At 41.7% G+C, this 24,770-nt stretch overlaps 1 protein-coding gene, 1 long non-coding RNA gene and 5 other non-coding genes across 15 annotated transcripts in view; all 7 read right to left on the reverse strand.

Moving 5' to 3' along the window:
• LOC146502969 (uncharacterized) overlaps positions 1-16,806 on the reverse strand; it is a 225,304-nt gene extending 208,498 nt beyond the window's left edge. For 2 of the 9 annotated variants that reach the window (XR_014868786.1, XR_014868789.1), the window contains exon 1: positions 16,435-16,803. Coding sequence is in view for 1 of the 9 variants with exons in the window: in XM_085131221.1 (XP_084987347.1) it covers positions 16,435-16,515 (81 nt within the window). In the remaining 8 variants the exon portion in view is untranslated. The other 7 variants (XR_014868782.1, XR_014868783.1, XR_014868788.1 and 4 more) reach the window with 6 other exon arrangements.
• LOC146503138 (U2 spliceosomal RNA) lies at positions 1,419-1,609 on the reverse strand. The gene has a single exon (XR_014869042.1). It is a non-coding gene; the product is annotated as a U2 spliceosomal RNA (small nuclear RNA).
• On the reverse strand, positions 1,804-1,916 carry LOC146503139 (U5 spliceosomal RNA). The gene has a single exon (XR_014869146.1). It is a non-coding gene; the product is annotated as a U5 spliceosomal RNA (small nuclear RNA).
• LOC146503140 (U2 spliceosomal RNA) lies at positions 2,160-2,341 on the reverse strand. The gene has a single exon (XR_014869102.1). It is a non-coding gene; the product is annotated as a U2 spliceosomal RNA (small nuclear RNA).
• Positions 7,340-7,530, reverse strand: LOC146503141 (U2 spliceosomal RNA). Its single transcript, XR_014869061.1, has one exon. It is a non-coding gene; the product is annotated as a U2 spliceosomal RNA (small nuclear RNA).
• LOC146503142 (U5 spliceosomal RNA) lies at positions 7,721-7,837 on the reverse strand. The gene has a single exon (XR_014868945.1). It is a non-coding gene; the product is annotated as a U5 spliceosomal RNA (small nuclear RNA).
• Positions 14,541-15,576, reverse strand: LOC146503143 (uncharacterized). The gene is made up of 2 exons (XR_014868790.1): positions 15,392-15,576; positions 14,541-14,892 (listed from the first exon to the last, which is right to left on the reverse strand). It is a non-coding gene; the product is annotated as an uncharacterized LOC146503143 (long non-coding RNA).
• Positions 16,807-24,770: the final 7,964 nt, after the last annotated feature.

The raw sequence follows: 24,770 nt of genomic DNA on the forward strand, positions 1-24,770 counted from the left end.
TTAAAGTCATTATTTTCATCTTATCCATTTAATGGTAAGGGCTACTTCCCCAAACTTTCCTGAGAAAATAATGTTCGTATCAGAGAACTTTCAGCGTTACTTTCATTTTCACTCCCATCGTCGGAATCATTTTCACTTATCGTGGTGCTCAAAGGAGTGTGGGTACACTCCGTTTGAGTTCCTTTTGGAGCACGCCTTTCTCCCTCCACACCGAAAGGTGCAGTCTCCAATGTTTCCTCATTGCTATCTTCTGGCGGAGTGGCCGAAACCTGCCTTTTCCTTCTTTTCGCCTTCTTTCTTCCTGCTTTCCTAACCTCTCTCCACGGTTGCTCCGTCATGTCCTCACTCGTAGCGAAGGATCCTTCCTTATTCCTGTCCTCTGTATCTAACAAAGGAACCTCTATCATTCTCTCAGAAACTTCTTCTTCCTCGTCAGCCTCATTTCTCTCACCTGCAGGAGTCTCCTGCATTAACAAAGGTGTTCCTAATTTGTCATGTCCAGTTTCCTTCTCTTGGCCCACCGGCCCCACCACTACTGCAGCGTATGACCTGGGCTTTGTGCAATCTCTTGCCATGTGCTCCTCTGACTCACATAAATGACATTTCTTTAGTACAGTGCAGTCTCTTGTGCTATGTCCCGTTTCATTGCAATTTCGGCACCTCACCTGATTGCAATTAGCGGCTTCATGGCCTTTGCCGCCACATCTTCTGCAAACCAGAGGTTGGCCCGCATAGATGAGGAAGCCTCTGTCCGCCCCGATAGAAAAAACTGCCGGAGGATGTCGATAGCCGTCTTCACTATTCGGGTCTTCCTCCATTTTGACGCGGAATTGTCTTTTGCCGGTCCACAAGCCCAGACCATCTTTTACTATTCTTACTCCAGGTAAGACCTTTACGTGTCTTCCCAAAAAACATCTTATAGTCTCTTCTGAAACCCATGGGTTATACATGTGTACAGTTAGGATACTATAGTCACTTCTATATAAAGGGGTGACCATGTACCTTTTTAGTTCTTCATTTGACGTCAGGTGAGCTTTTCTCCTTGCTTCTTCCGCTGTGTCTTTCGTAGTTAGCGTCACATCGTAGTACTTGTTGGTTATACTCTGTTGCAAGCAGTAGATCTCCTCGGGCTGAATCTGCAAAGCATCAAACAAAATCCTCCTCCCAAAAGTTATTCGATCCTGGAAAGCTGCATCTTTGTCTTTTAGAGCAAATCTTAAGGTGTTCCTCGTGCCATCTCCTCTTTCAGTCTGCGTATAGCTGGCCGACCAGGTCGCCATTGTGTTTCTCAGGTAAGAACAGATACTACACTTGATCTTACTAACACTTGAGCACGTTCGCTGCTTCAGGCTGCTTTCTGGCTCTTGGCTTGGCAGACCTTACTTTGTTTGGCTTTCTTGCTTTTGCACAAAGTCAGCAAAGGGGGCACCATTCCCGGAGGCACTGCAATACCGGGTCGATGCGTGGAGCGAACGGAGCGAGCCCCTTATTCGGCTCCCTGTTCTAAAAATGCGTTTAATACGTTGCCCCCGAATAGGGGGCGTATCAGATATTAAACTGATAAGAACAGATATTACACTTGATCTTAGCCAAAAGGCCGAGAAGCGATGGCCTCCTGCAGGTTCCTGGCTGAGCCGCCTTCTCGGGACACTTCTCGCTTGTGACGGTGCGCTCTTTCACTTGGTTCACAGGGAGGGCTTCGCTTCAAATCTCCGCCCACCCACAGTAGCTCAGAGGCCTGCGGAGCTGCCTGGAACTGTGCGCTTTTTTCTATTTCTTCTTTTGAACAACGAGGAGAGGGCCCAGCCAGATGGCAGACTCTGCCAAAAATAGGTGCAACTCCTTAGCCTCGCTCTCCACGGAAGTCTTTAGTAAAAGGCGAAAGACTTGTACGTTTTGAAGAGAAGCCAGAGTGTGTGTTTCTTTGGCCTCGCTGGAAGCCGCAGTGACTCCTCGTCCCGTCTTCCGGCGTCACGGTAGGCCCTGTTTGCTTGGCTGAAGGGGCAGATCTCAGGCCCCGCCTGCTCTGCTCCAGAGTTCGACTTTGACAGGAGAGGTGTGACTGGAGAGGAGTACGTTCGCGGCTTCAGGCTGCTTTCTGGCTCTTGGCTTGGCAGACCTTACTTTGTTTGGCTTTCTTGCTTTTGCACAAAGTCAACAAAGGGGGCACCGTTCCCGGAGGCGCTGCAATACCGGGTCGATGCGTGGAGCGAACGGAGCGAGCCCCTTATTCGGCTCCCTGTTCTAAAAATGCGTTTAATACATTGCCCCCGAACAGGGGGCATATCAGATATTAAACTGATAAGAACAGATTTTTTTTTTTTTTTTTTCCAAAATTTATTTATTTCATACAATTCATTAAAAAAGTCAAAACAACACCAGAAACATATTAGTAATAATAGAATACAAGAAAAATAAAGAAATAAAAAATAAAATAAAATAAAACAGGCACCAAATGGAGCCGCATCTTACCACTACATGGGCCCGTACTCTATAATATTCTTCTCAAACCCAAAACGACCGTTCTAGAACGACAGAACTCTATCGGAAACACAAAAATCAAACTATCCTCCTAGTTTGAATCTCTTAAGCCTTCCTGAAACCGGGAGGTGTTTGGAAGACATGTTTCCACCTATCCTTAATTGTGTCCCAGCCCCATTTAGTTTTCTCTAAAAGACAAGTCTTCTCTATTTCTTTTACTATTATTCTACGTGTAGTTCTAGCTGTCCATTTGTAAGACCCCAGGATGTACCCCTGTCGAGCCTTCCACAAAAATAGTTTTGTCAGGGCCATTAACAAGGGGATCTTTCCGCTGGCCTCGTTTCTTTTTTCCTTCCCTGTAAGGAACATTAGCTCATCATATTGGATGCCATTTAAACACTCATATTGCACTTGCATTTCTCTCCACACTTCTTGCGCAAAACCACATCCCCACATTACATGTTCTATCGTTTCTTCTTCTCCTTGACAAGTAGTCCTTGGACAGTTTTTGTTGTCGCTTAATCTATGAGCATACATTATGGATCTCACAGGGATTTTCCTGTGTAGCAGCAACCAGTTCAAATCTTTACACCCATTGCTCAAGTCTTTTCCTTGTGCTCGTTTCCATGTAGCCTCTTTCACCCACACACACTGTGTGTGGGTTTTTTCCACCAGGGTCCTATACAAGGTCTTATGATTCAGGGCAAGGTCCTTATCCTTACATTCTAAATGCTTCTCCCGCCACTTGATCAGCTTTGCATAATACACCGGTCTGCTTTCTGCTCTGGGCACACTATTGTCCCACTTGGTCAGTTGTCTCAATGGGCCTGATAGCCAAAAACGAATTAAAAGTTGGCATTTGTGTGTATAAGGCTTGTTCAGTATGTTACAAATGTTACAGTAATATAATACATCCAATTTTAAAGGGATACATGGAACATCTCTCCCTCCTTTTAGTATCGGCTGGTACATCATAGTTCTTTTCACATATTCGTACCCACCCCAAATAAACTTGAACACTTCCCGTGTTAGTTCTTTCCTAAACATTTGTGGTAATGGGAAAACATATGCCAAATGAAGTAGGGCAGGCAGAATATCGGCTTTCACAACCAGGACTCTGCCGGTTATGGAGAGTCTTCTTTTCTTCCACATCCCCAATTTCCTCCTCACTTTTGCCATTTTTGACTCCCAATTTCGTTCTGCGTCTCCCCCAGGATTCCCGAAATTAATACCTAAGACCCGCATGGGGCTTTCACAGAGGGAAAGCCCGCAAAGCCTCTCCCTTCTGCCTGCCCACCTTCCCAGAAATTTGTATTTAGTTTTTCCTTTGTTCACCCTTGACCCTGCCGCCCTTTCAAAGGTATGTATTAGCTGCATAGCTTCCCTCACGCTCCCATCATCCCCCAAATAAAGGGTGATGTCATCAGCATACTGGGAGATTTTTAACACTTCTCCCCCTGGTAAGGTTATCCCTCTAATTTCTCGGTTTCCCCTTATCGCGCATGCTAAGGGTTCTACATAGATGACGTAAAGCAAGGCAGACAAGGGGCAACCTTGTCTAAGTCCTCTTTGCTGATACACCTCATCTGTCAGAAAGCCATTTACTTTCACCTTGCCACAAATGTCAACATACATCATTTTTATCCAGCTCAGAAATGTTTCCCCTATATTAAAAGTCGTCATCACCCTCCATAGAAAATCATAATTGACTCTGTCAAAAGCTTTTTCTTGGTCAATTGTTACACATATGGAGTCTAAATTCCTGTCCTCTATATACGAGAGTACATCCCTGTGCAAATGCAAGTTCCAAGCAATCTGTCTACCCTTTACTCCACAGGTCTGGTCCTCATTTATAATAAACGGCATAGCCTGGGCCAAGCGTAACGCTAAAGCTCTGCTCAGAATTTTATAATCCACACAGACCATGGACAAAGGTCTATAATTGGAGAGCATTGCCGGTGAGCCTTTCTTAAACAATAAACTAATCACCCCCGTCCTCATGCTTTTCAACATATAGCCCTTTTCACACATTTCATTAAATACTTCTAGCAAATGGTCTCCGATGAGATCCCAGAAGGTGACATAAAACTCTTTCGAAAGACCATCTATTCCGGGTACTTTGTTATTTTTCATTGTCTTCAAGGCATCGTATAGTTCATTCTTATTTATGCATCTATCCATTGATTGTTTTTCTTCTTCAGATAGCCTTTCCCCTAACCCCCTCAAAAAGGTCCCCTGCGCGTCTGTATCCAACTCTTCCTTTTCAAAAAGGCGCGTATAGTACTCTTCTACTACTTTCCGTAAATCCTCAGAACCAGTCATCATCTTCCCATCTATCTCCAATTCTTTTATTAGTCCACTTTCCTCCCTCCTTTTCATTTGGGCAAAAAAGTACGCTGAACACTTTTCTTGACCCTCATGCTCCTCCTGCATAAACTTAAACATCCTTGTCCTTGCTCTCTGTTGAAAAAAATCTTCTTGTTTTTTCAATAAAACATTCAATTTCTCACTTCTATCCCTATGTCTATTTCTGTTCCTATCCTCTTCCTCTTTTGCAATGTCCCTCTGTAAATCTTTAAAGACCTTCTTTGAGGCCTGTGCTCTCCGCATACTGTAACCAATTGAAAATTTCTTTATTCTTTTTTTCATTTCCTCCCACCAGCTCCCTCTATCCACATACAGACATTTCAGATCCACCCAATGTTGGAAGATCCCTCTGAAACTTGCCCTATATTCCTGTTCTAACAAGATGTCATTATTTAATTTCCAATATCCTTTTCCATATGCTGTCCCCTCGCATTCCACCTTCGCCCACACTATTTTGTGATCAGTAAAGGGCGCGTAAAGGGACCCCGTTTCGATTACCTTTTCTGTGTCTCCTACTAGTATATAGTCTAGCCTGTTTCTCATTCCCCGACTATTTTCCCACGTATGGGTCGGACGGTTGCCTAAGAGCTTCCCCATGGAGTCTACTAACCTATACTTTGCCATGAGATTCCTAAGTGGAAGAGAACCATTGTTCTTATCTAAAGAGCAATTTAAGTCACCGCCCACATAAATTACATTACTTGTCATGAAGCAAATATCCAGGCTAGAAAAGAGTTCCCTACGGGCTCGTGGTTCTGCGTTTGCATATATATTTACCACCCGACATTTTATTCCAACCTTTTTAATATCCACCACCAAGACCCTACCCTGTATTGCGGAAAAGCTGTCCGTGATTTGAATACTTTTTTTCCCGCACAAAACTCCCACCCCTGAACCGTATACACTCCCCACACTCCATGCTGCTTCGCCTCCTACCCACTCCTTTGTGAAGAGCAGAGCGTCGGCCTCGTCTCTTAAGTGGGCTTCCTGGATTAAACATATATCAAAGTCACAAGTAATTAAAAATTCATACACAGCTCTTCTTTTCTTTGCATTCCTCAGTCCTCTGACATTTAAAGTCATTATTTTCATCTTATCCATTTAATGGTAAGGGCTACTTCCCCAAACTTTCCTGAGAAAATAATGTTCGTATCAGAGAACTTTCAGCGTTACTTTCATTTTCACTCCCATCGTCGGAATCATTTTCACTTATCGTGGAGCTCAAAGGAGTGTGGGTACACTCCGTTTGAGTTCCTTTTGGAGCACGCCTTTCTCCCTCCACACCGAAAGGCGCAGTCTCCAATTTTTCCTCATTGCTATCTTCTGGCGGAGTGGCTGAAACCTGCCTTTTCCTTCTTTTCGCCTTCTTTCTTTCTTCATTCCTAACCTCTCTCCACGGTTGCTCCGTCATGTCCTCACTCGTAGCGAAGGATCCTTCCTTATTCCTGTCCTCTGTATCTAACAAAGGAACCTCTATCATTCTCTCAGAAACTTCTTCTTCCTCGTCAGCCTCATTTCTCTCACCTGCAGGAGTCTCCTGCATTAACAAAGGTGTTCCTAATTTGTCATGTCCAGTTTCCTTCTCTTGGCCCACCGGCCCCACCACTACTGCAGCGTATGACCTGGGCTTTGTGCAATCTCTTGCCATGTGCTCCTCTGACTCACATAAATGACATCTCTTTAGTACAGTGCAGTCTCTCGTGCTATGTCCCGTTTCATTGCAATTTCGGCACCTCACCTGATTGCAATTAGCGGCTTCATGGCCTTTGCCGCCACATCTTCTGCAAACCAGAGGTTGGCCCGCGTAGATGAGGAAGCCTCTGTCCGCCCCGATAGAAAAAACTGCCGGAGGATGTCGATAGCCGTCTTCACTATTCGGGTCTTCCTCCATTTTGACGCGGAATTGTCTTTTGCCGGTCCACAAGCCCAGACCATCTTTTATTATTCTTACTCCAGGTAAGACCTTTACGTGTCTTCCCAAAAAACATCTTATAGTCTCTTCTGAAACCCATGGGTTATACATGTGTACAGTTAGGATACTATAGTCACTTCTATATAAAGGGGTGACCATGTACCTTTTTAGTTCTTCATTTGACGTCAGATGAGCTTTTCTCCTTGCTTCTTCCGCTGTGTCTTTCGTAGTTAGCGTCACATCATAGTACTTGTTGGTTATACTCTGTTGCAAGCAGTAGATCTCCTCGGGCTGAATCTGCAAAACATCAAACAAAATCCTCCTCCCAAAAGTTATTCGATCCTGGAAAGCTGCATCTTTGTCTTTTAGAGCAAATCTTAAGGTGTTCCTCATGCCATCTCCTCTTTCAGTCTGCGTATAGCTGGCTGACCAGGTCGCCATTGTGCTTCTCAGGTAAGAACAGATACTACACTTGATCTTACTAACACTTGAGCACGTTCGCTGCTTCAGGCTGCTTTCTGGCTCTTGGCTTGGCAGACCTTACTTTGTTTGGCTTTCTTGCTTTTGCACAAAGTCAGCAAAGGGGGCACCGTTCCCGGAGGCGCTGCAATACTGGGTCGATGCGTGGAGCAAACAGAGCGAGCCCCTTATTCGGCTCCCTGTTCTAAAAATGCGTTTAATACGTTGCCCCCGAATCGGGGGCGTATCAGATATTAAACTGATAAGAACAGATACTACACTTGATCTTAGCCAAAAGGCAGAGAAGCGATGGCCTCCTGCAGGTTCCTGGCTGAGCCGCCTTCTCGGGACACTTCTCGCTTGTGACGGTGCGCTCTTTCACTTGGCTCACAGGGAGGGCTCCGCTTCAAATCTCCGCCCACCCACAGTAGCTCAGAGGTCTGCGGAGCTGCCTGGAACTGCACGCTTTCTTCTATTTCTTCTTTTGAACAACGAGGAGAGGGCCCAGCTAGACGGCAGACCCTGCCAAAAATAGGTGCAACTCCTTAGCCTCACTCTCCACGGAAGTCTTTAGTAAAAGGCGAAAGACTTGTACGTTTTGAAGAGAAGCCAGAGTGACCGGAAGCCAGTCACAGACCGCAGCCTCCAGGCTGGGCACACAGCAGGAGGGAGGCAAAGAAGCCCCCCAGCCAGGCTGAGAGGACCCCCAGAGCCCCAGCAGCCACGGTCGATCACAGCCCCGGTGCAGAGAGCGCCCTCTGAGGAAACACTGGAGATAAGAGTATATACTGGGTAAAAAGATAAAATAAATAAGAACGCAATACAATATAAATATAAATATCAATAGAGTAAGAAGATTAAAAAATGAATAAGAATAAAATTAATAAATATTAGGTAAAACCTAAATTAACAATAGAATAACAGGATAGAATAAATAAGCGTAAAATAAATAAACGTTAAGTAAAAGCCAAGTTAAAAAGGTGGTCTTGAGCCTGTTCTTAAAAACATGTACGTTCTCTGCGGCCCTGAGCTCCTCCGGCAGGCTGTTCCACAGACGAGGACCATACCACTGAAAAGCTGCCTCTCCGTGAGTATGTGTCCTGACTTTAGGGACAATCAAAAGGCCAGTACCAGAGGACCTCAAGGTCCGCGAGGGTTCATATGGTAAAAGCAGATCTGAGAGATAAGAAGGCCCAAGACCATTAAGACATTTAAAAACCAATAAAAGAACTTTAAAATCGATCCTGAAACACACGGGGAGCCAGTGCAGCGATTCTAAAACCGGTGTAATGTGGGCCCGCCCTCTCGTCTTCGTCAGCACACGAGCTGCAGAGTTTTGTAAAAGTTGTAAAGTTGAAATATTCTTTTTAGGAAGACCAGAGAGTCAGATAAAAGTCAGCTTAAAACGAGTTGCTAAAGAATCACGGCTGCCACTAGCTTAGGTAGCGTTAGTATTGTGCTGCGGGATCAGTGTTGCCAACTTAGCAACTTTGTCGCTATATTTAGAAAGTTTTCAGACCCCAAACAACAAATCTGGCGACTTTTTCTGGTGTTATTGGAAACTTATGATGACTGTTTGACCTGAAAGCATGTATTGCTCTTACTCTCAACAAGCAGTGGGTGCTGCCATGGGCACCTCACCCATGCCAAAGCGCTCTCCTGGGGGGGATAGTCCTCACGCACAAGTATTTGAAAAAGATGTCATGTCTAGTTGTTGATGTAAACAAACAAAAACAATTGTGCCTTTGCTTTCTTCATTGTAATAGTGCAACAATTTCAGTGTGGGAAAAACTGGTGGGACTCAGTTACACAGGCCTAACTGGTGGCTGTATAATCACCAACCTGTTGCTGTGTGATTGGTGGAGGTTGCAAAGAGGGTGCTTCACCATAAGTCTCCTTGTGTTGGTCAGAAGCAGATTGCTGTGGTCATCTGCTGTTTGCACGGAAGGTGCAGATTTGTCTGTAAACAACCATCACATGTCTGGTAACTCACCACCAAGCAGTAGTGAAACTTAAAAACATGTGACACAATCCAGAAATTAAGAAAGTTTGCCTTTCCCAGAAACACATTTCAAAAGGCACACTTTTTCCGTTGAAGGCATATGGTCTCAATTCCTGGATTGCATTTCACTACCATCTGGCAAATAGTTGAGTGTTTGCAGACAAGTCAGCATCTAATGTATAAACTACTATCTGGCTAGTGATCAGTGCAATTGTAAGGAGGTTTCAGGTGCAACACCTTTGTGTGACCAATTACATGCAGCGATACCAGCAACCTCCAGCAACCACAGCAGGATGTAAAAAAATGCCCAAAAGCAGTGTTCTGCACTGACCTGCTTTTTGTTTGTGCGGTGCTCAAGATAAGCTGATATCAATAATGTATTTGTCCCATTGACAGCCACAACTGGTACATTTATTTTTGTATGATCTGCAAGAATAAAAACATAGTTTAAGAATAAATTCAAGGTTGCTTATATTTCTTAAATTCTGTTTAAGGTCCACATCAAGAAAAAACAATGGAAAAAATGTTTGTTTCCATTTGTTATTGACTTGAGTGAGTAATAACCGCAAAGAATTGGTTTTGGTTTAGAATTAATTTACTTATACAATCACATAACACTGTATTCTAAAATACCCCCCCTCCTTTTGCTACTTCAATCATGAAACTGACCAGTGATCAACAAATTTTCTGGCTTTTCTGTCGCAAGTCCCGTCTCTCTTGGTTGTTTATCGCCCACTTTGCGCGACAAAGAGGAAACCAGCGGATGCCGCGCTAAACAACAGCAGCGCGTTTAAGCTTGATCAGCTGTTGTTAGAAATGATTTAATATTAATTTCTAGTGTCAGCTGATGTTTGCTGGAGCTACAGCTGTAAAGCTAGAATAGAATAGAATAGAATAGAATAGAATAGAATAGAATAGAATAGAATAATCCTTTAATTGTCCCACAAGGGGAAATTTGGTTGTAACAGCAGCCAAAAACACAAATATACAAACAAACAGGACACGGAACAGAAACATACACAATTTTTCTTACATATTTACATTAAGGACAATGGTTACTATAAACAGAGAGTACTGTACAGTTATTAAATTAAATAAAAATAATTACAGGTAAGAGGCAAACCAGGTTGTAGTGCGAATTGGTTAATTAACTAACTTATTGCAGTTACAGCATTGATGTAAACATCTATGTTTGTTGGGAGCAGTTCTGATTGTACAGTCTGACAGCTGCAGGGAGGAAGGACCTGCAGAAACGCTCCTTCATGCATCGAGGATGCAGCAGTCTGTCACTGAAGGAGCTCTGCAGTTCAGCAACATCTACATGCATGGGGTGGGAGTCAAAGCTGCTGGTCATGATGTCGGTTTGGATATGTGGTGAGAGGGAAACATGAAGATGAAACCAGGAGATGTCCTTACTGAATCATCAGAGCTGAACAAGTGATGGAGAAACAGGTTTACCTTTTAGGTGACATGAATGAGTTGAAGTTATGAACTGTTTCTGAGAGACAAATAACACCAGGATCCTTTTCTAAGTAGCTGACAGCTGGTAACTGTGCAGGGGCGGATCTAGCAAAGTGTTGCCAGGGGGCCAGGTAGGGCATTAACAGGGAAAGGGGGGCACAAATAAATACTTTTCTTTCTTATTCTCATTTAAAATGTCTAGCTTTTAATAAATAATTATTTGAATCTTACAACCAACCTTAACAAGCAGAAATGATGCATTATAATTTTAGTTATTAATAAAAAAAGAAATAGACTCATTCTTGCAGAGTTCATAAAAATGAATGACACTCTAAAAATGCTGTCATGGTCAAAATACTGGAACTTTTCAATAAAATACATCATTTATCCCAGAAAGTTGTTACAGTTACAAATGTTGTGGTATTCACATGTTTATTTCCTTTATGTGCAAGTGGATAAAGACAAGAGAAAAGAGAAAAAAGACAAATTTGACAGCATTTCACACAGAACTTCAAAAATGGACCAAGTCAAGAGCCAGACAGAGTCAGGGTATATAAATAAAACTGAACTGAATTGAACAGGAACTCATCAAGCCCTTTTTACTTTAAGATAAGACTGAAAATATTCCTTTTTGAAAAAAGTTGGAGCTGGCTCTGCTGACTCTATATCACGCTTAAGTTGCAAAAGTGGACTTTGAATTGAAAAGATTTACACCAAAAAGATAAGAAACTAATAAAGAAAACGTGTGCCTATGGGAGAGCACTGCACATAGTGTTGTATCAACAATATCTGTGTATGTCAGGCCATAAAGAGTGCATAGGTCAAATCCAACTGTTTGCTTAAGAAAGACTTAACCTGAAGCACATTTACAGAACAAATATAGCAAACTGTTAAACAAGACCACGCTTTGTCATTTCAGCAAAATTAGGAGCGAATTGAGCCTTCAAAAAATATCTTCTTAGTTACCACTGTAGCTATATTACACTGACATATAAAAAAACAAAACACCCAGCTCGCCCCTGTGGGCGGTCTATCCTTCAAGCTCGGGTCCTCTACCAGAGGCCTGGGAGCTTGAGGGTCCTGCGCAGTATCTTAGCTGTTCCCAGGACTGCGCTCTTCTGAACAGAGATCTCCGATGTTGTTCCTGGGATCTGCTGGAGCCACTCGCCTAGCTTGGGAGTCACCGCACCTAGTCAGGACATTGGAGTAAATTCTCGACCATCTCACACTTCTGTTTAATCAATTCTCTGTTTGACGTTTATTCAGCTGTGTGAAAGCTATAACTTTAATCTCAGCCAAACCGATTCACTCAGGAACAAATAAAACACTGAAAAAAGCCAAACAACAACATAGTTAAGTTATCTAAGTGACTTATCATGTTTAACCTGAGTAGAGAAAGACCACGGGAGGTCTGCAAACAATGTGCCGGGAGTCTGGTGTTCTCTCCGGCACTAATGAGCCTCGACCTCCTGATTAGCTGTCAAGCTGGTGGGTAACAGATGTCGGAAAATGTCGGAGCACTTTTGCAAATATGCAAGGATACATCCGACCCATCAAATCCGGGGGAATGAACGACGCATTTGTCGGCCACATTTGGAGCAGGCTTCAAATTGGGACGGCCTTCATCGCCTGTCTGTGATGTAATCAGCCTTCAAATGCAGCCTCTGGCAGATGCAGCCTAGGAATCGGGACATACCTTCTATGATTAGCAGGGTTAACTCACTAACATGAGTTAACTCAGACGTTCCCAAAGTGTGGGGCCCGCCCCCTAGGGGGGGCGCAGCGCCATTGCAGGGGGGGCACGGCATGAAAAGGGAAAAAAAAAAAACCCAACGCTTGGACACTGCTAGCACGGGCGCCCACACAAAGGCAAAGCAGGAGATGAAGCATAGCTGAATATGTTTCCAAACCAACTTCATTCTAAGCCAAAGACTAGAAAATATGGTGAAGCATATCTTCCCTTTGGTTTCACCTGCACAAGTGCTGAGGTAGGTCTCCCTGCAGGATTGGTTTTCCCTTCGTTGGGAGCAGCGCTGGGCTGTTTAAATCATGGACAAACAGGATCCCACATTCTTGATTTGTAGTTCACAAACACTTGTTGTAATGACTAACTACTCTTGACATTTTAGAGATGTTAGCTCTTTATACAGTAAAGTTACAGTGGGATACAAATAACATCAGGTCGTTCCTGCCACAATTTGTTCCCCGGTTCAAATCACGGACAAACAGCGTCCAACAGTTGTTTATGTTTTTGAACCCATTTTGCACAGGGATTTTTTGAAAAATGTATTGACAGCAATGTTGAATATTATTACACAGAAAAAAACAACTACATGTAAAATAATTACACCGTGACGCCTCTGCCTTTGTAAATGGAGGGACAGTAACTGCGTGTAAAACCTGCAGATAGTCAGATTAACAGTATTTCGTCTCTACCTGCCATTCTGCAATTCATTTCATGTAAACAATAACGTGCACACAGCGTGACCTGAAAAAAGGCACATACCTTTGACATTGCATGACGAACTCTGTATTCCTCATCCAGTAAACGCAAAAAAGGAGTTTTAAAAAATCTCCGTTCTCGGTGATTCGAAACGCTGTTTACGTGTGGACAAAACAGCTGCGTTTTCAAAAATACCCGTGTAGGTGTGGACATAGCGTAAAAGAGTTAGTAGTTTATTTTCTTACTACCTGTAATTTATTGCAGATTACTTGTAATTATTTGCTTAATTGTTTACTAAATGTTTGAGGTGTGAAATAAACCGCAATGGAGCAAAATATGGGTGTGTGTGGTTGGAGGATGTGTTCGTGCGTGCGTGCGCACGTGCGCGCGCGGGGGGGCGCGAACATTTTTCTTGTAAAACAAGGGTGCCCAGCAAAAAAAGTTTGGGAACCACTGAGTTAACTGATGTTCTGGGAAAGACTGGTTGAGAGCATACATCTTAAATAATGCTGGCCTGACTGCCATCAGGTGGGATTCCTGGGAGGAAACATGAGGGCTCCACCCAGAGGAGGAGAGCAAAGACTGTGGAAATTTACTGACTCACCCAGACCATGACAGTTTGTCCACAGTTAAAACCATTACAACTCACTGGATTTGACTCAATGAATCCGTTTTCATTTCTAATCACAATTTTTGATTTCCTGTATGCCCCCTTGAGTCTGTCACTCTGTCATCTCATTTAAAGAAGTATTGGAAACGCCCATGCGCGTGCATGGGCGTTTCCAATACTTCACACACACACAATAGCGTTTCCAATACTTCACACACACACACACACACGTGTTTTCGTGATATATCAGTACGTATGACAAAAATGTGACAAATGGGAACGTGCCTTTCCGAAGGTCCTAGAGGCATGGGAATCACAAAAAGTTTGCCCCATGCTTCCAGGAACACGCCCATCTGTTGAGATTTTGGCTAGGGCAAAATTTTGGTCAAACCTGAATTTAATGCTACTTGTGAGGACACTGTCAGGTTTATGTGACTTATGAGTACCATAAGGTCACACACTGATATTTCATGTTTAGGTGAATTGTGAAGCCCATGGAAACACATAATTTTCAAGTATACATGACTTGTAAGGACCAGGTAAGGGTAGGTTCTGTATTTTCAGCTTGGCTCCTTTTGAGATTACAATATAATAGGCATGGATGCACAATAGTAATGCTCACCAGTCGGGTAACTTCTGACAGAAATATCAGACATTTATGTGTTAATAAAACAGTAAATCTGAGCTGTGTAGAGACTTAAAAAAAGACATAGGTCAAATGTGGTCAGTCTACTTTTTAAGTCTTAATATTGTAATGCATTAATTCATTTTGTAGTGAAATGCATGTGAATAAAAATGTGGAACATTATCTGCCTTTCTTATCATTTAATTGCAAAAAGCACCCAGCATAAACCACAGATTTATGAGTAAGAACAATGCAATACAGAAAACTGCAATACTGACATAACTGTGGAAGTAACAAAGTATCTCTCTTGCTTGTTTCTTTTTTTCTTGCATCTTTCTTTTAATGCTATGATCCTGTTGTGGATGTAGTACCTTATGACAACCCAGTCTCTGCCTTTCAGAGCTGCCGGCTCTGCTTGGAGGCAGCAGTCACATTCCTTTTTACCTGGTACTTTGCAGCTTGTTATGAAGTGAAACGTGCCGCTCAGCAACCTTCACTTCATCATTTGTCCACTTGCTTCTCACCTTCCCAGCTGTCATAAATGGAAACAAAAGAAAATATCTTAATGTGAATGCAAGAAAAGATAGAAAATATTCTAGTTTAGAATGTTAATACAAAATGTTCTTAAACCTTGCTTTCTACTGGAGCACTTTAAAGGAGCAATAAGCACAATTCATCATACTTAGGTTGAAGGAATTAATAATGGCTATGTGAAGAACTAGAGGTGTAATTACATCTGGAGTACAGCATGAAGTCACAATCCCTCTCTCTGTGTTGATCTCCAGCCATAGACTTTGGTTTGGTTTACAGGCAGTGCACAACAGCACACCTAGCAGTGAAAAGATATTGCTTATTGCTCCTTTAAGGATGCTTGGAATGAACCATTTGAAGTGCTGTGTTCTGCTGGGAATCAAATAAGATGAAATGATTTATGATAAAAGCTCTCAACAGTGTCATGTCTGAAAACAATAAACTTGTCCTTTGATCACAAGTATATTCAGCTAAAACATTTTGTATTTGGGTGCCTTTACCCCTTCTTGGTGAAGTGTTGCTAATGTTTTTGTTGTCCAGGGTGATTGAGGCAGAGGTGCCCTTCATGTTGTCCAGGGCAGCTGAGTAAAGCGTGTGGCTTGGAACCCCAGAATACTTGGTCCTTGAGTCTTTGAAAAGTAACAGTGAAATATGAGAATCAATGCATGCAATAGGTCTGTTTGCTTTTTTCTCTGCATTGTAGGCAAACTCAGTGTTGGCCAGTGTGTAATTCTACATTAAGGGGCGATCATGGCTCAAGAGTTGTAATCGTAAGGTTGCCGGTTCGAGCCCCGGCTCCGACGGTCTCGGTCGTTGTGTCCTTGGGCAAGACACTTCACCCGTTGCCTACTGGTGGTGGTCAGAGGGCCCGGTGGCGCCAGTGTCTGGCAGCCTCGCCTCTGTCAGTGCGCCCCAGGGTGGCTGTGGCTACAATGTAGCTGCCATCACCAGTGTGTGTGTGAATGGGTGGATGACTGAATGTGTAAAGCGCTTTGGGGTCCTTAGGGACTAGTAGAGCGCTATACAAATACAGACCATTTGATATGAATATTTTACATGTGAACATAATCTACTAATAATACTCATCACAGTGTGATTGTTTGAAATCGGATAGAGTATTATTATCATCATGACAACCGTCCCTGCTGTTCAGTTTCAATGTAACACACACTAGAGTTGTTGGTTCTACCAATTGAGAAAGGCTACAAAAACAAATTCATGTCCTTCACAGCTTAAAACAATCTGAGGACAATGTAACACAAAAACACAAAAATATCAAATTTAGTAGGAAAAAAGATCAACCTGATGTTTTAAAGGGAAAGTTAGGACTAACAAATGGTACGCCAATTTCTTTCTCCTAAGATGTTCACAAACAAGTAATGCTAATGTTGATTATGGGAAACTTTCAATCAAACTGATTATTTTAATACAATCAAAGAGCATTTCATTTATGCACTAGGCCCAACTGACACATATACTTGATTCCAAATACAAAAAAATAATGTGTAACCTGTTGGAAGAATGAAGTGGGTATGTCACTCACTAATTGGTCTGAAGGAGGTTGAGACAGGACCTCAGCACGTGGTGTCTGCAACAAAAGACAACAATATAATGTCAGAAACATTCTCTAGTATAAATCCCGACTAGATAATTAACTACAGATCATACTTGTATCAGTGAACATTATTACAGAAGGATCTGACTTCCTTATACCAGATTCTATAGAAACTTAACACTGTACAGTTCTGCTGCCCAACGATATGAGGACAGTGTAACACACACTAGAGTTGTTGGTCCTACCACATGAGGAAGGCAACTGAAACACACTCATGTCCTTCACAGCTTAAAACAATATGAGGACATGGCGACTGAACACATGTAGAGTTCATGTTCCTGACTTCGAACTTCTCCTGCTGTTGTCAATAAAAGCTCTAAACCCAAAACTGATGTAAAGCCATCTATTTCCCCAGAAATCCAATCATGTAAACTGATCAGCAGGAGGGTAAATGGACAAAAACATGTGTGAAAGGACAAAAATATCAAATTTTGTCAGAATAAAGATCAAGCTGATGCTTTAAAGGATAACTCTTCAGCCACCCGCCGTTTTTTTTCTGACAAAAATATCCACACCCAACGCCGCGCTGTGTATTGTGGAATAGGTTGGGTCACAAAGTCTTACGCCGGATACAGCCTTCAAATTTGGGGAAATGAACTGTGCATTGGAGTACACTTCGAATTAGGACACCCTTCGTTGCATCGCTGTGACGTAATCGGGCTACAAATGTAAGTATACGTAAGTATAGTGTCGCATTCCCCTGTGTGCCTCTTCGTATGTTTAGTTTTTATATGTCCCAGTAAAGTTTTGCATTATTCCCCTTTCAGCAAATAAAGCTGTATTTTTGACCTTCCCGTCTCTGCGAGTCTGCATTTTGTTTTCTTTCTTGCCTGCATTACAGCCGTCTATGACATTAATATCATATCTATAAAGTGCAAACAAGATACTTATTCCAGTGTATAAACTTCACCTTAGACATCCATTCAAAAACACAATCATGACTGTTAAAACTGCTGCTGTTAGACATTTACATGAGGCAGATATATACTGATCGAGTATATATCTCGAGGGGCGATCGCGGCTCAAGAGTTGGGAGTTCGCCTTGTAACCGGAAGGTTGCCGGTTCCAGCCCTGGCTCCGACAGGCTTGGTGGTTGTGTCCTTGGACAAGACACTTCACCCGTTGCCTACTGGTGGTGGTCAGAGGGTCCGGTGGCACCAGTGTGTGAATGGGTGGATGACTGAATGTGTAAAGCGCTACACAAATACAGGCCATTTACTACTGATTTGAGAAGTGTGGATGCTCAGCAATCTGTTTTCATGTTAAAGTTGTTTTTTCTTTGACTTTATAATCTGATACTCTCTCTCTCACACACATGTTGCGTGTGGGAAAGTGTTTTGTACACTTTCTCACACGCAGTTCTTTATTATCTCTGAAAACATGTTTTGACATTTTAGCCTTTTTCCTGAAAGGGTAAAAAGCATGTAAGCAGCATGCTGAGGTCAAGACTCTTGCAAAAGAGATTTTATATACTTACATACATATATACATACATATATATACACACACACACACATATATATATATATATATATATATATATATATATATGAGCATAGAGCTAATCCAGCCAGAACGCCTGTGTCTGTCCAACCAATCAGAGAGCTCCTTACATCCCACAGTGTGGCTAATTTGAATAGCCGCAAGGAAGTTGTTAATCGAAGAGCTAATCCAGCAGCTAATCCCAGAGCGAACAGGAAAGGGAAATGGATTTTGAAATGAGTTTCTTAAATTGGAATTCAAAAATAAATTTACAAATGCAGAATTTATTCTACAATTCATTATTTAAGCACAGAATTCTTTATTTCGATGCGCGTGGCTCTCGCGGTCCTCCATAGCAAAAATGAGTCCAGTATTATAGAATGAAACCAAAAACACCCGCCGCTGCCTTTTGACGGTGCAAAACGTTTCGTCGATATTTTTGTGTTTGTTGGGGAGAAGACTTACAAACATACTGTACAGCACTTCAGAGTCACACTGCTAGTGATCAAAGATTTATGTAAAATTGACAAACTGAACACATTTTGTACTGTACAGGAGACACGGCACCAGATTGATTTGACTATGGTCTACAGCCAATCAGGATACAGAACACAATGCGTTGTTAACTCCCCCCCCCCCAAAAAAAAAAGCTATGCAAAATTGCACGCAAAAAAATCAGCGAAAGGTAAACCGCACTATAGCGAGGGACTACTGTACACGACGACAGGACAGAGACAATACGAAGTGGATTGTGCAGTAGGTATTAAATACCAGGTTCAAGTTATGGTCGGGATATTGTAGACAAGACAGGACACGGTGTGGCTGCTGCGACCTAGCGCCCCGCCATATTTCTGTCTTTTTTGTGAAAAAAACTATTAATAGTTTAGAAAGGACTTTTACATTTTCATAAATATTCATGGCTGTGTGGTAAAGCTGACATTATCTCACTTGTAATTGTTCAGATTGGACACTGTGACTGGCCGGTTCTGTGCTCCAGGCCACATGTTTGATACCCCTGGACCCATGCAACGAAGTATAAAAAAACGTGTCCACACTTTGGCCTGTGAAGAGTGAAAGCAGATATACGGCGTGATATCGAGCCAAATGCTTCAAAGTGTTCCTTGATGATGTGATAAAGAAGTGGCGTTCCTCCTCCAACCACAAACAGGAAGCTCATGAAGCGAGCAGTGTCAGTGCTTGTACGACACTCACCATGAGACCTCTGAGCAGGATGGCTGCAGTCGCACAGCTCTGCTTCTCCCTGCTGTTCACTCTCATCAGCAACATTCATGCAGAAGAATTTATCGCCACAAGAGAAGAAGGAGAGTCTTTACAGTTCAAGCTCCCAGATCAAAACAGCTCCTGCATCACCTCCAGACGTGTTGGTGAAGATACTCTGGTCCTGTGGAACATCTCTGACCCCTGGAACAGAAACTTCACAGTACATGAAGACCTGACAGGACGACTCTCATTTCCTGAGACATTTCATGGTTCTACTTCATTTACTCTCAACAACCTGACCCACTCAGACTCTGGACTGTACCAAGAAGTGTGCTGGACTCAGGGAAGGATGACATATGAGAGAAACATCAGCCTGACTGTGTGTAAGACAGTAAGGGGGCAAGAACATTTCACAACTTCTGAAGACACTGTAGACGTACAATGTAAAGGAGCAGGTGAGAATCTGACGGTGCGTTGGATCAGACATGACAGTAAGTGGGAAAAAGACATGCTGAGTATTTTCAAAGACAGAATTTTGAAGGTGAATAAAGTCCAAGAAAGTTTCCTGGAGGTGACAAACACATCACTTCTTCATGTCTTCAATGAAGAACAAACTGTTTACATCTGCCTGGTGATGAACCAACAGCAGTGTGTGAGCACTTACTCTGTACGTGTGATCAAAGAAACAAAGCTACGTTATGCTTCAGAGGGAGACACAGCTGTGCTGGAGTGTCCCTTCATGGACCCCATTCATGACCAGCCCCCAGTTTGGATGAAGAATGCAGGTTCCAGGTCCCTTCCTATTGCTCAAGAAATTGGTCGAAACTTCTCGCTGGTACTTCCATCACTAATGTTAAAAGATTCAGGTACCTTCAGCTGTGTAGGTGAAAAAGTAAGTCATGCGTACTGGCTTTTGGTGTGCCCTAAACTTGGTCCACCTGCAGTAAAGGTTTTCTCAGAGGGAGATGAAGTCACTATGAGATGCTCTGATGATTGGAAAAATAGTGGTATGGGCATTATGTTCTTTAAGTTGATTCAAACAGAAGGTAAAATTGTGAACGATGATGAGTTCTGCAGTGACAATAGAATCACTTGTTCCTATGGCAGCCTGATAATCTCTAATGTCTCACTGGAAGATGCAGGAGAGTATGTGTGTACAGTTTTGAATTTTAAGTCAGAGTGTTTGTCAGCTGAAAAATTTGTTCTGATCTACAGAGAGCCCTTTGGGGTTTACTCGACCTTCTACAGAGTCAGGTGGATACTGCTCAGCAGTCTGCAGGTGATGCTTTGTGTTGTTGTGGTCTGTGTGATACAGAAAACCAGGAGAGGAGAGCGGCTTTCAGCTCAGACACACACTTAATATGCTTATAATAATAATAATAATAATAATAATAATAATAATAATAATAATAATAATAATAATAATAATAATAATACATAGAAGTGAAGAAATCAAAACAAAAACAAACAAAAATATTATTGTAGATATGAATCTGTGACCTGACTGGACGGTTCAGTCTCTTATATGATTATATATTTTAAACATTTTGCCTTTTTTTATCTTTCGACTTAATTCTTGTTTATTTCTGCTCATATTTTATTTCAGTTATAATGATTATGTGCTTTTTTGTTTTATGTGATTTGATGTTTATCCATATCTCATTCATGTATCTCTCAGAGTATCATTTTGAATATTCTTCTGTTTCTATCAGTGATCAGTTCGATCCATAATAAATGTTAGAAACCAGTTGTAAATGTATTCGTTCTTCACTCTGATGTGAATCATTATCATCTCTCTTGGAAAATGTATTTTGTTATTGTGTTTAAGAGCAGATTCATTACAGCACCATGTTCATCTGCACTATATTGTTTTCATTGTTGTGAATAAACATGATTGTCTGATACAGAAAACACTTCATAATATGGACGTTACTGCTTTGATTGTGTTTTTATATTCTCCATTTTTGTTAGGAATCATTTCTGAAATAAAAATATCTAAATCTAATTTAACAGGCTGAACGTTGATGCTCTTCTGTCAATGACTCCATGATGATTTTTAATTTTAATAAACACACAATCCTCATATTTCAGTGCAGGATGTAGAGCAGAGTATATCAGTCAACTGGATCAGAGCTCATCAGCATTTTGAACTTAATATGCAGCCAACACACTTTAACACGTGTCTGATGTAGAGTGAAACATATCATGGAAAAATGGAAGACGAGAGCAGCTGCACATGGTTATCATCATTTATTTATTCATTTATTTATTTGCCTGTCCCATTTGGATCTTTAGCCATCAGAATTGTTGTTTGAAGGCCAAGAAAGATGCCATGTTGGTCCATTTGATTGACCTTTATTATAATTGTGTATTTATTTTATTTTATTATCGGTTGTTACAGACGGGACAGACATGACTGGGGGATAGGACAGGGAGAAGGAAAGAATGAAAGAAAGAGAGGGAGAGAAAGAAAAACAGAGGGCAGAAGAGATGATGAGAAAGGGGGGAAGGAACAAAAAGAAAAACAAACAAAACACCTGGATCACCTGTATGGAGAAAAAAAACAGAAGAGAAATCAAACAAAGAGCAACATAATAAATACATGTTATCATCATTTATTATTATTTTTATTTTTCTATTTTTGGTGGTGGTAGAGTTTAAATTTTTTTTTATATATATTTTATTTTAATTAATTAAAATGTTTTAATGAAAAACTATGAATTTTTTTTGCGTAATTTTTTAAAATCTTCTTACTTGACGATAGTACGTTTACTGCACATAGCTTGGAGGACTGTGCTGAATCAACTCCGTTCACTGAGCAACACAAAGGCCTACCACACCCGGTGCACGGCATTGGTGCATGGGGGTCGTAGTGCAAGATGTAATAAAAGAATAGAGTCCAAATAGAAATGCACAATCACCAACTGCTGCACCTGTAAGAAAAAACAAACATACAACAGCTGGAACACAAAAATCTGAAAATGCACAGATACATAAATCAACAATCTTCTCTTGCAGCAGTCAAACAGTCTCGTTATCACACCTGCATGAAGCACTGTGTAAATGACGGCATCTACCACGTGCACGCGCTATTTCTCCTGCATTGATTGTTTGTGTGTGATAACAGTCTGAAGCACAAAGCTGTACGTGAGCTCCACTGCAGTGGCTCGTGCACCGCTGCATTCACGGTGTGACATATGTATGTAAAATGTTTACTGAAGTTAGTGAAACAGTGTTTGTAAGGACTATAAGGTCCATAATTACTGAGACACACACACACACACACACACACACACACGCACGCACACACACACACACACACAAACACTCACATACACGCACACACACGCACACACACGCACACACAAACACTCACACACACACACGCACACACACACACACACCCTCCATTTTTATCTGTATCTAGCATTTCCGAGCAGCATGTCTTCATTATCTGTGTGTCTGCAAACACTCTGGTTTCAGTGGTTTCAGATCCATTTCTCTCTCACGTTGGTACAAATTAGTAAACACTTTTTATATTTCACTGTTTTTACACAAGTAAGCAGCACGTCTTTATCAAGATCAATAAGCTGCTCGCAAACAAGAGTTTTAGTCAAAGGTAATGTAGTAATAATTAAACATTTTAGTATTATTTGTTGACTCCATGTTCTGAGTGTTACATTTTGCCAACTTGTCTATTGGCGATAAAAAGTTAAAGTTAGACTGAAATCGGGTTCAAGTGTCCAGTGTTCTTCATGTCATGATGTTGCAGTGCACTCACACAGAGGCTGTGGATGCTCCAACAGCACAACTGTGGTTTGTCACTGATATGTGAGACTTGAGTTTGTGCAGCTGAAAGCAGATGAAGAGGTAATTAAAAAAATAAATAAAAATAAAACAAATTTATATTTTTATATCTATATATATATGTGTGTGTATATATATATAAATTAGTTTGTGTGCTGCAGCAGGCCCTGTACTGATGAGGTCCGCATGGTTCCCTCATTTAGATCCAGGCAGACTTTGAGGTCATAAGTCATGATGTGAGCTGTTAACTTTTGGATTAGCTTGTGTGTTATTGCACTGAACATCTCAAGAACTTCAATGTTCTTTTATTTATTTTCAGTGTTGGGGAGTAACAGAATACATGTACCGAAGTTACGTATTAAAATAGAAAATATGAGTAACTGTATTCCGTTACCATTCAATACCATTTTCAATTATTGTTCAAAAATTATTTAATATAAAAGCAACAGGCAGACTGTTCCAGGCATAGCCCTAAAGAATGTAGCCTCATGGGCAGTGTAGCCCAGTTGTAAGTAAGCTATTAAGACTCGACTGTACACCGTGTTCGTGTTTTCCTCTGAAACAATAAGTTCTGTTGGAGCAGCCTTTCAACACCTCTCTCTGTCTCTGCTAGCAAAGTCGACCCAGACAACAAAGTAAAGCTAGTTTTCAGCTACGAGCCGACACGGAACCCGACGTATTAGCCAGAGGTCCCTTTACTACGGTTCAGAGCCGCGGACCTGTTTTATATACGCGCGGAATAGTTTTCTATATGAGATCGCTGCTAAAAGTACAGCCTTACCTAATGTCCACCTACTGTTACTCATTTATATTAAGATTTAAAAATCTAGTTGGTGTTGGTATGGTGAGTAGCCTACAGTAATAGTAACAAATCACACAGCAATAGTACATTCATGTAGTTGTAAAAAGCATGATAATATATTAAGTAATCCAAAGTATTCAGAATATGTTACTCTCATTGAGTAACGTAACGGAATACGTTACAAAATACATTTTGGGGCATGTATTCTGACAATGTATTCGTTGAGAAATATACTTAAATTTTTTTTTTGAGTATTTTACTTTAATTAATTAAAATGTTTTAATGAAAAACTATGAATTTTTAAGCGTTATTTTTTAAAATCTTTTTATCGTTAACTCTGTTTCCCTGGGTCTTTTCCCATGTGTTTTGAATAACTCTTCTTTTTTTGGCAGCAGTACTGGTTTTATTTTGTTGTATTTATCCTCGACACCTTAAAGGCCGGTCCTTGAGAATATTGTCGGTCATAAACCGGTCCGTGGCACAAAAAAGGTTGGGGACGCTGGTTTACAGGACTGACGGGACTCCAGGAAACACAAACAAAGTCAGTGTTTAAGTGGAGACTCATCAACAGACCCGGGCTATCTTTCCATCATCTGGATTCACTTACCCTAACGTTTGTTATCAGGATAAACTGTCACACAGAGTTTGTTATCAGTTCTCTAACCCAGGGTCTTCCCTGCACGCTTACATGAAAGGGGCGGAGTTTGGCAGGATTGAGAAAAAGATGCCTGCCAGCAGATTCGGATGCAACACAACCCACAATGCACTGTTTGCACAAATTTGAGACTACAGCAGCGATAATGTGCAGAGTCTGCAGTGGCGGTACGCTGGACCTGACTTCCCTAAAGGGACCCCACATGACTCCACTCACTCACCTCTGGCAAGCAGAGTGTGTGATTCAGTTGAAACAGCCCTCATGTCAGCTCTGCTGGGCACACTGGGCTGTCAGGTG

Source organism: Neolamprologus multifasciatus, chromosome 14 (genome assembly GCF_963576455.1).
Source record: "Neolamprologus multifasciatus chromosome 14, fNeoMul1.2, whole genome shotgun sequence".
Taxonomy (NCBI): Eukaryota; Metazoa; Chordata; class Actinopteri; order Cichliformes; family Cichlidae; genus Neolamprologus; species Neolamprologus multifasciatus.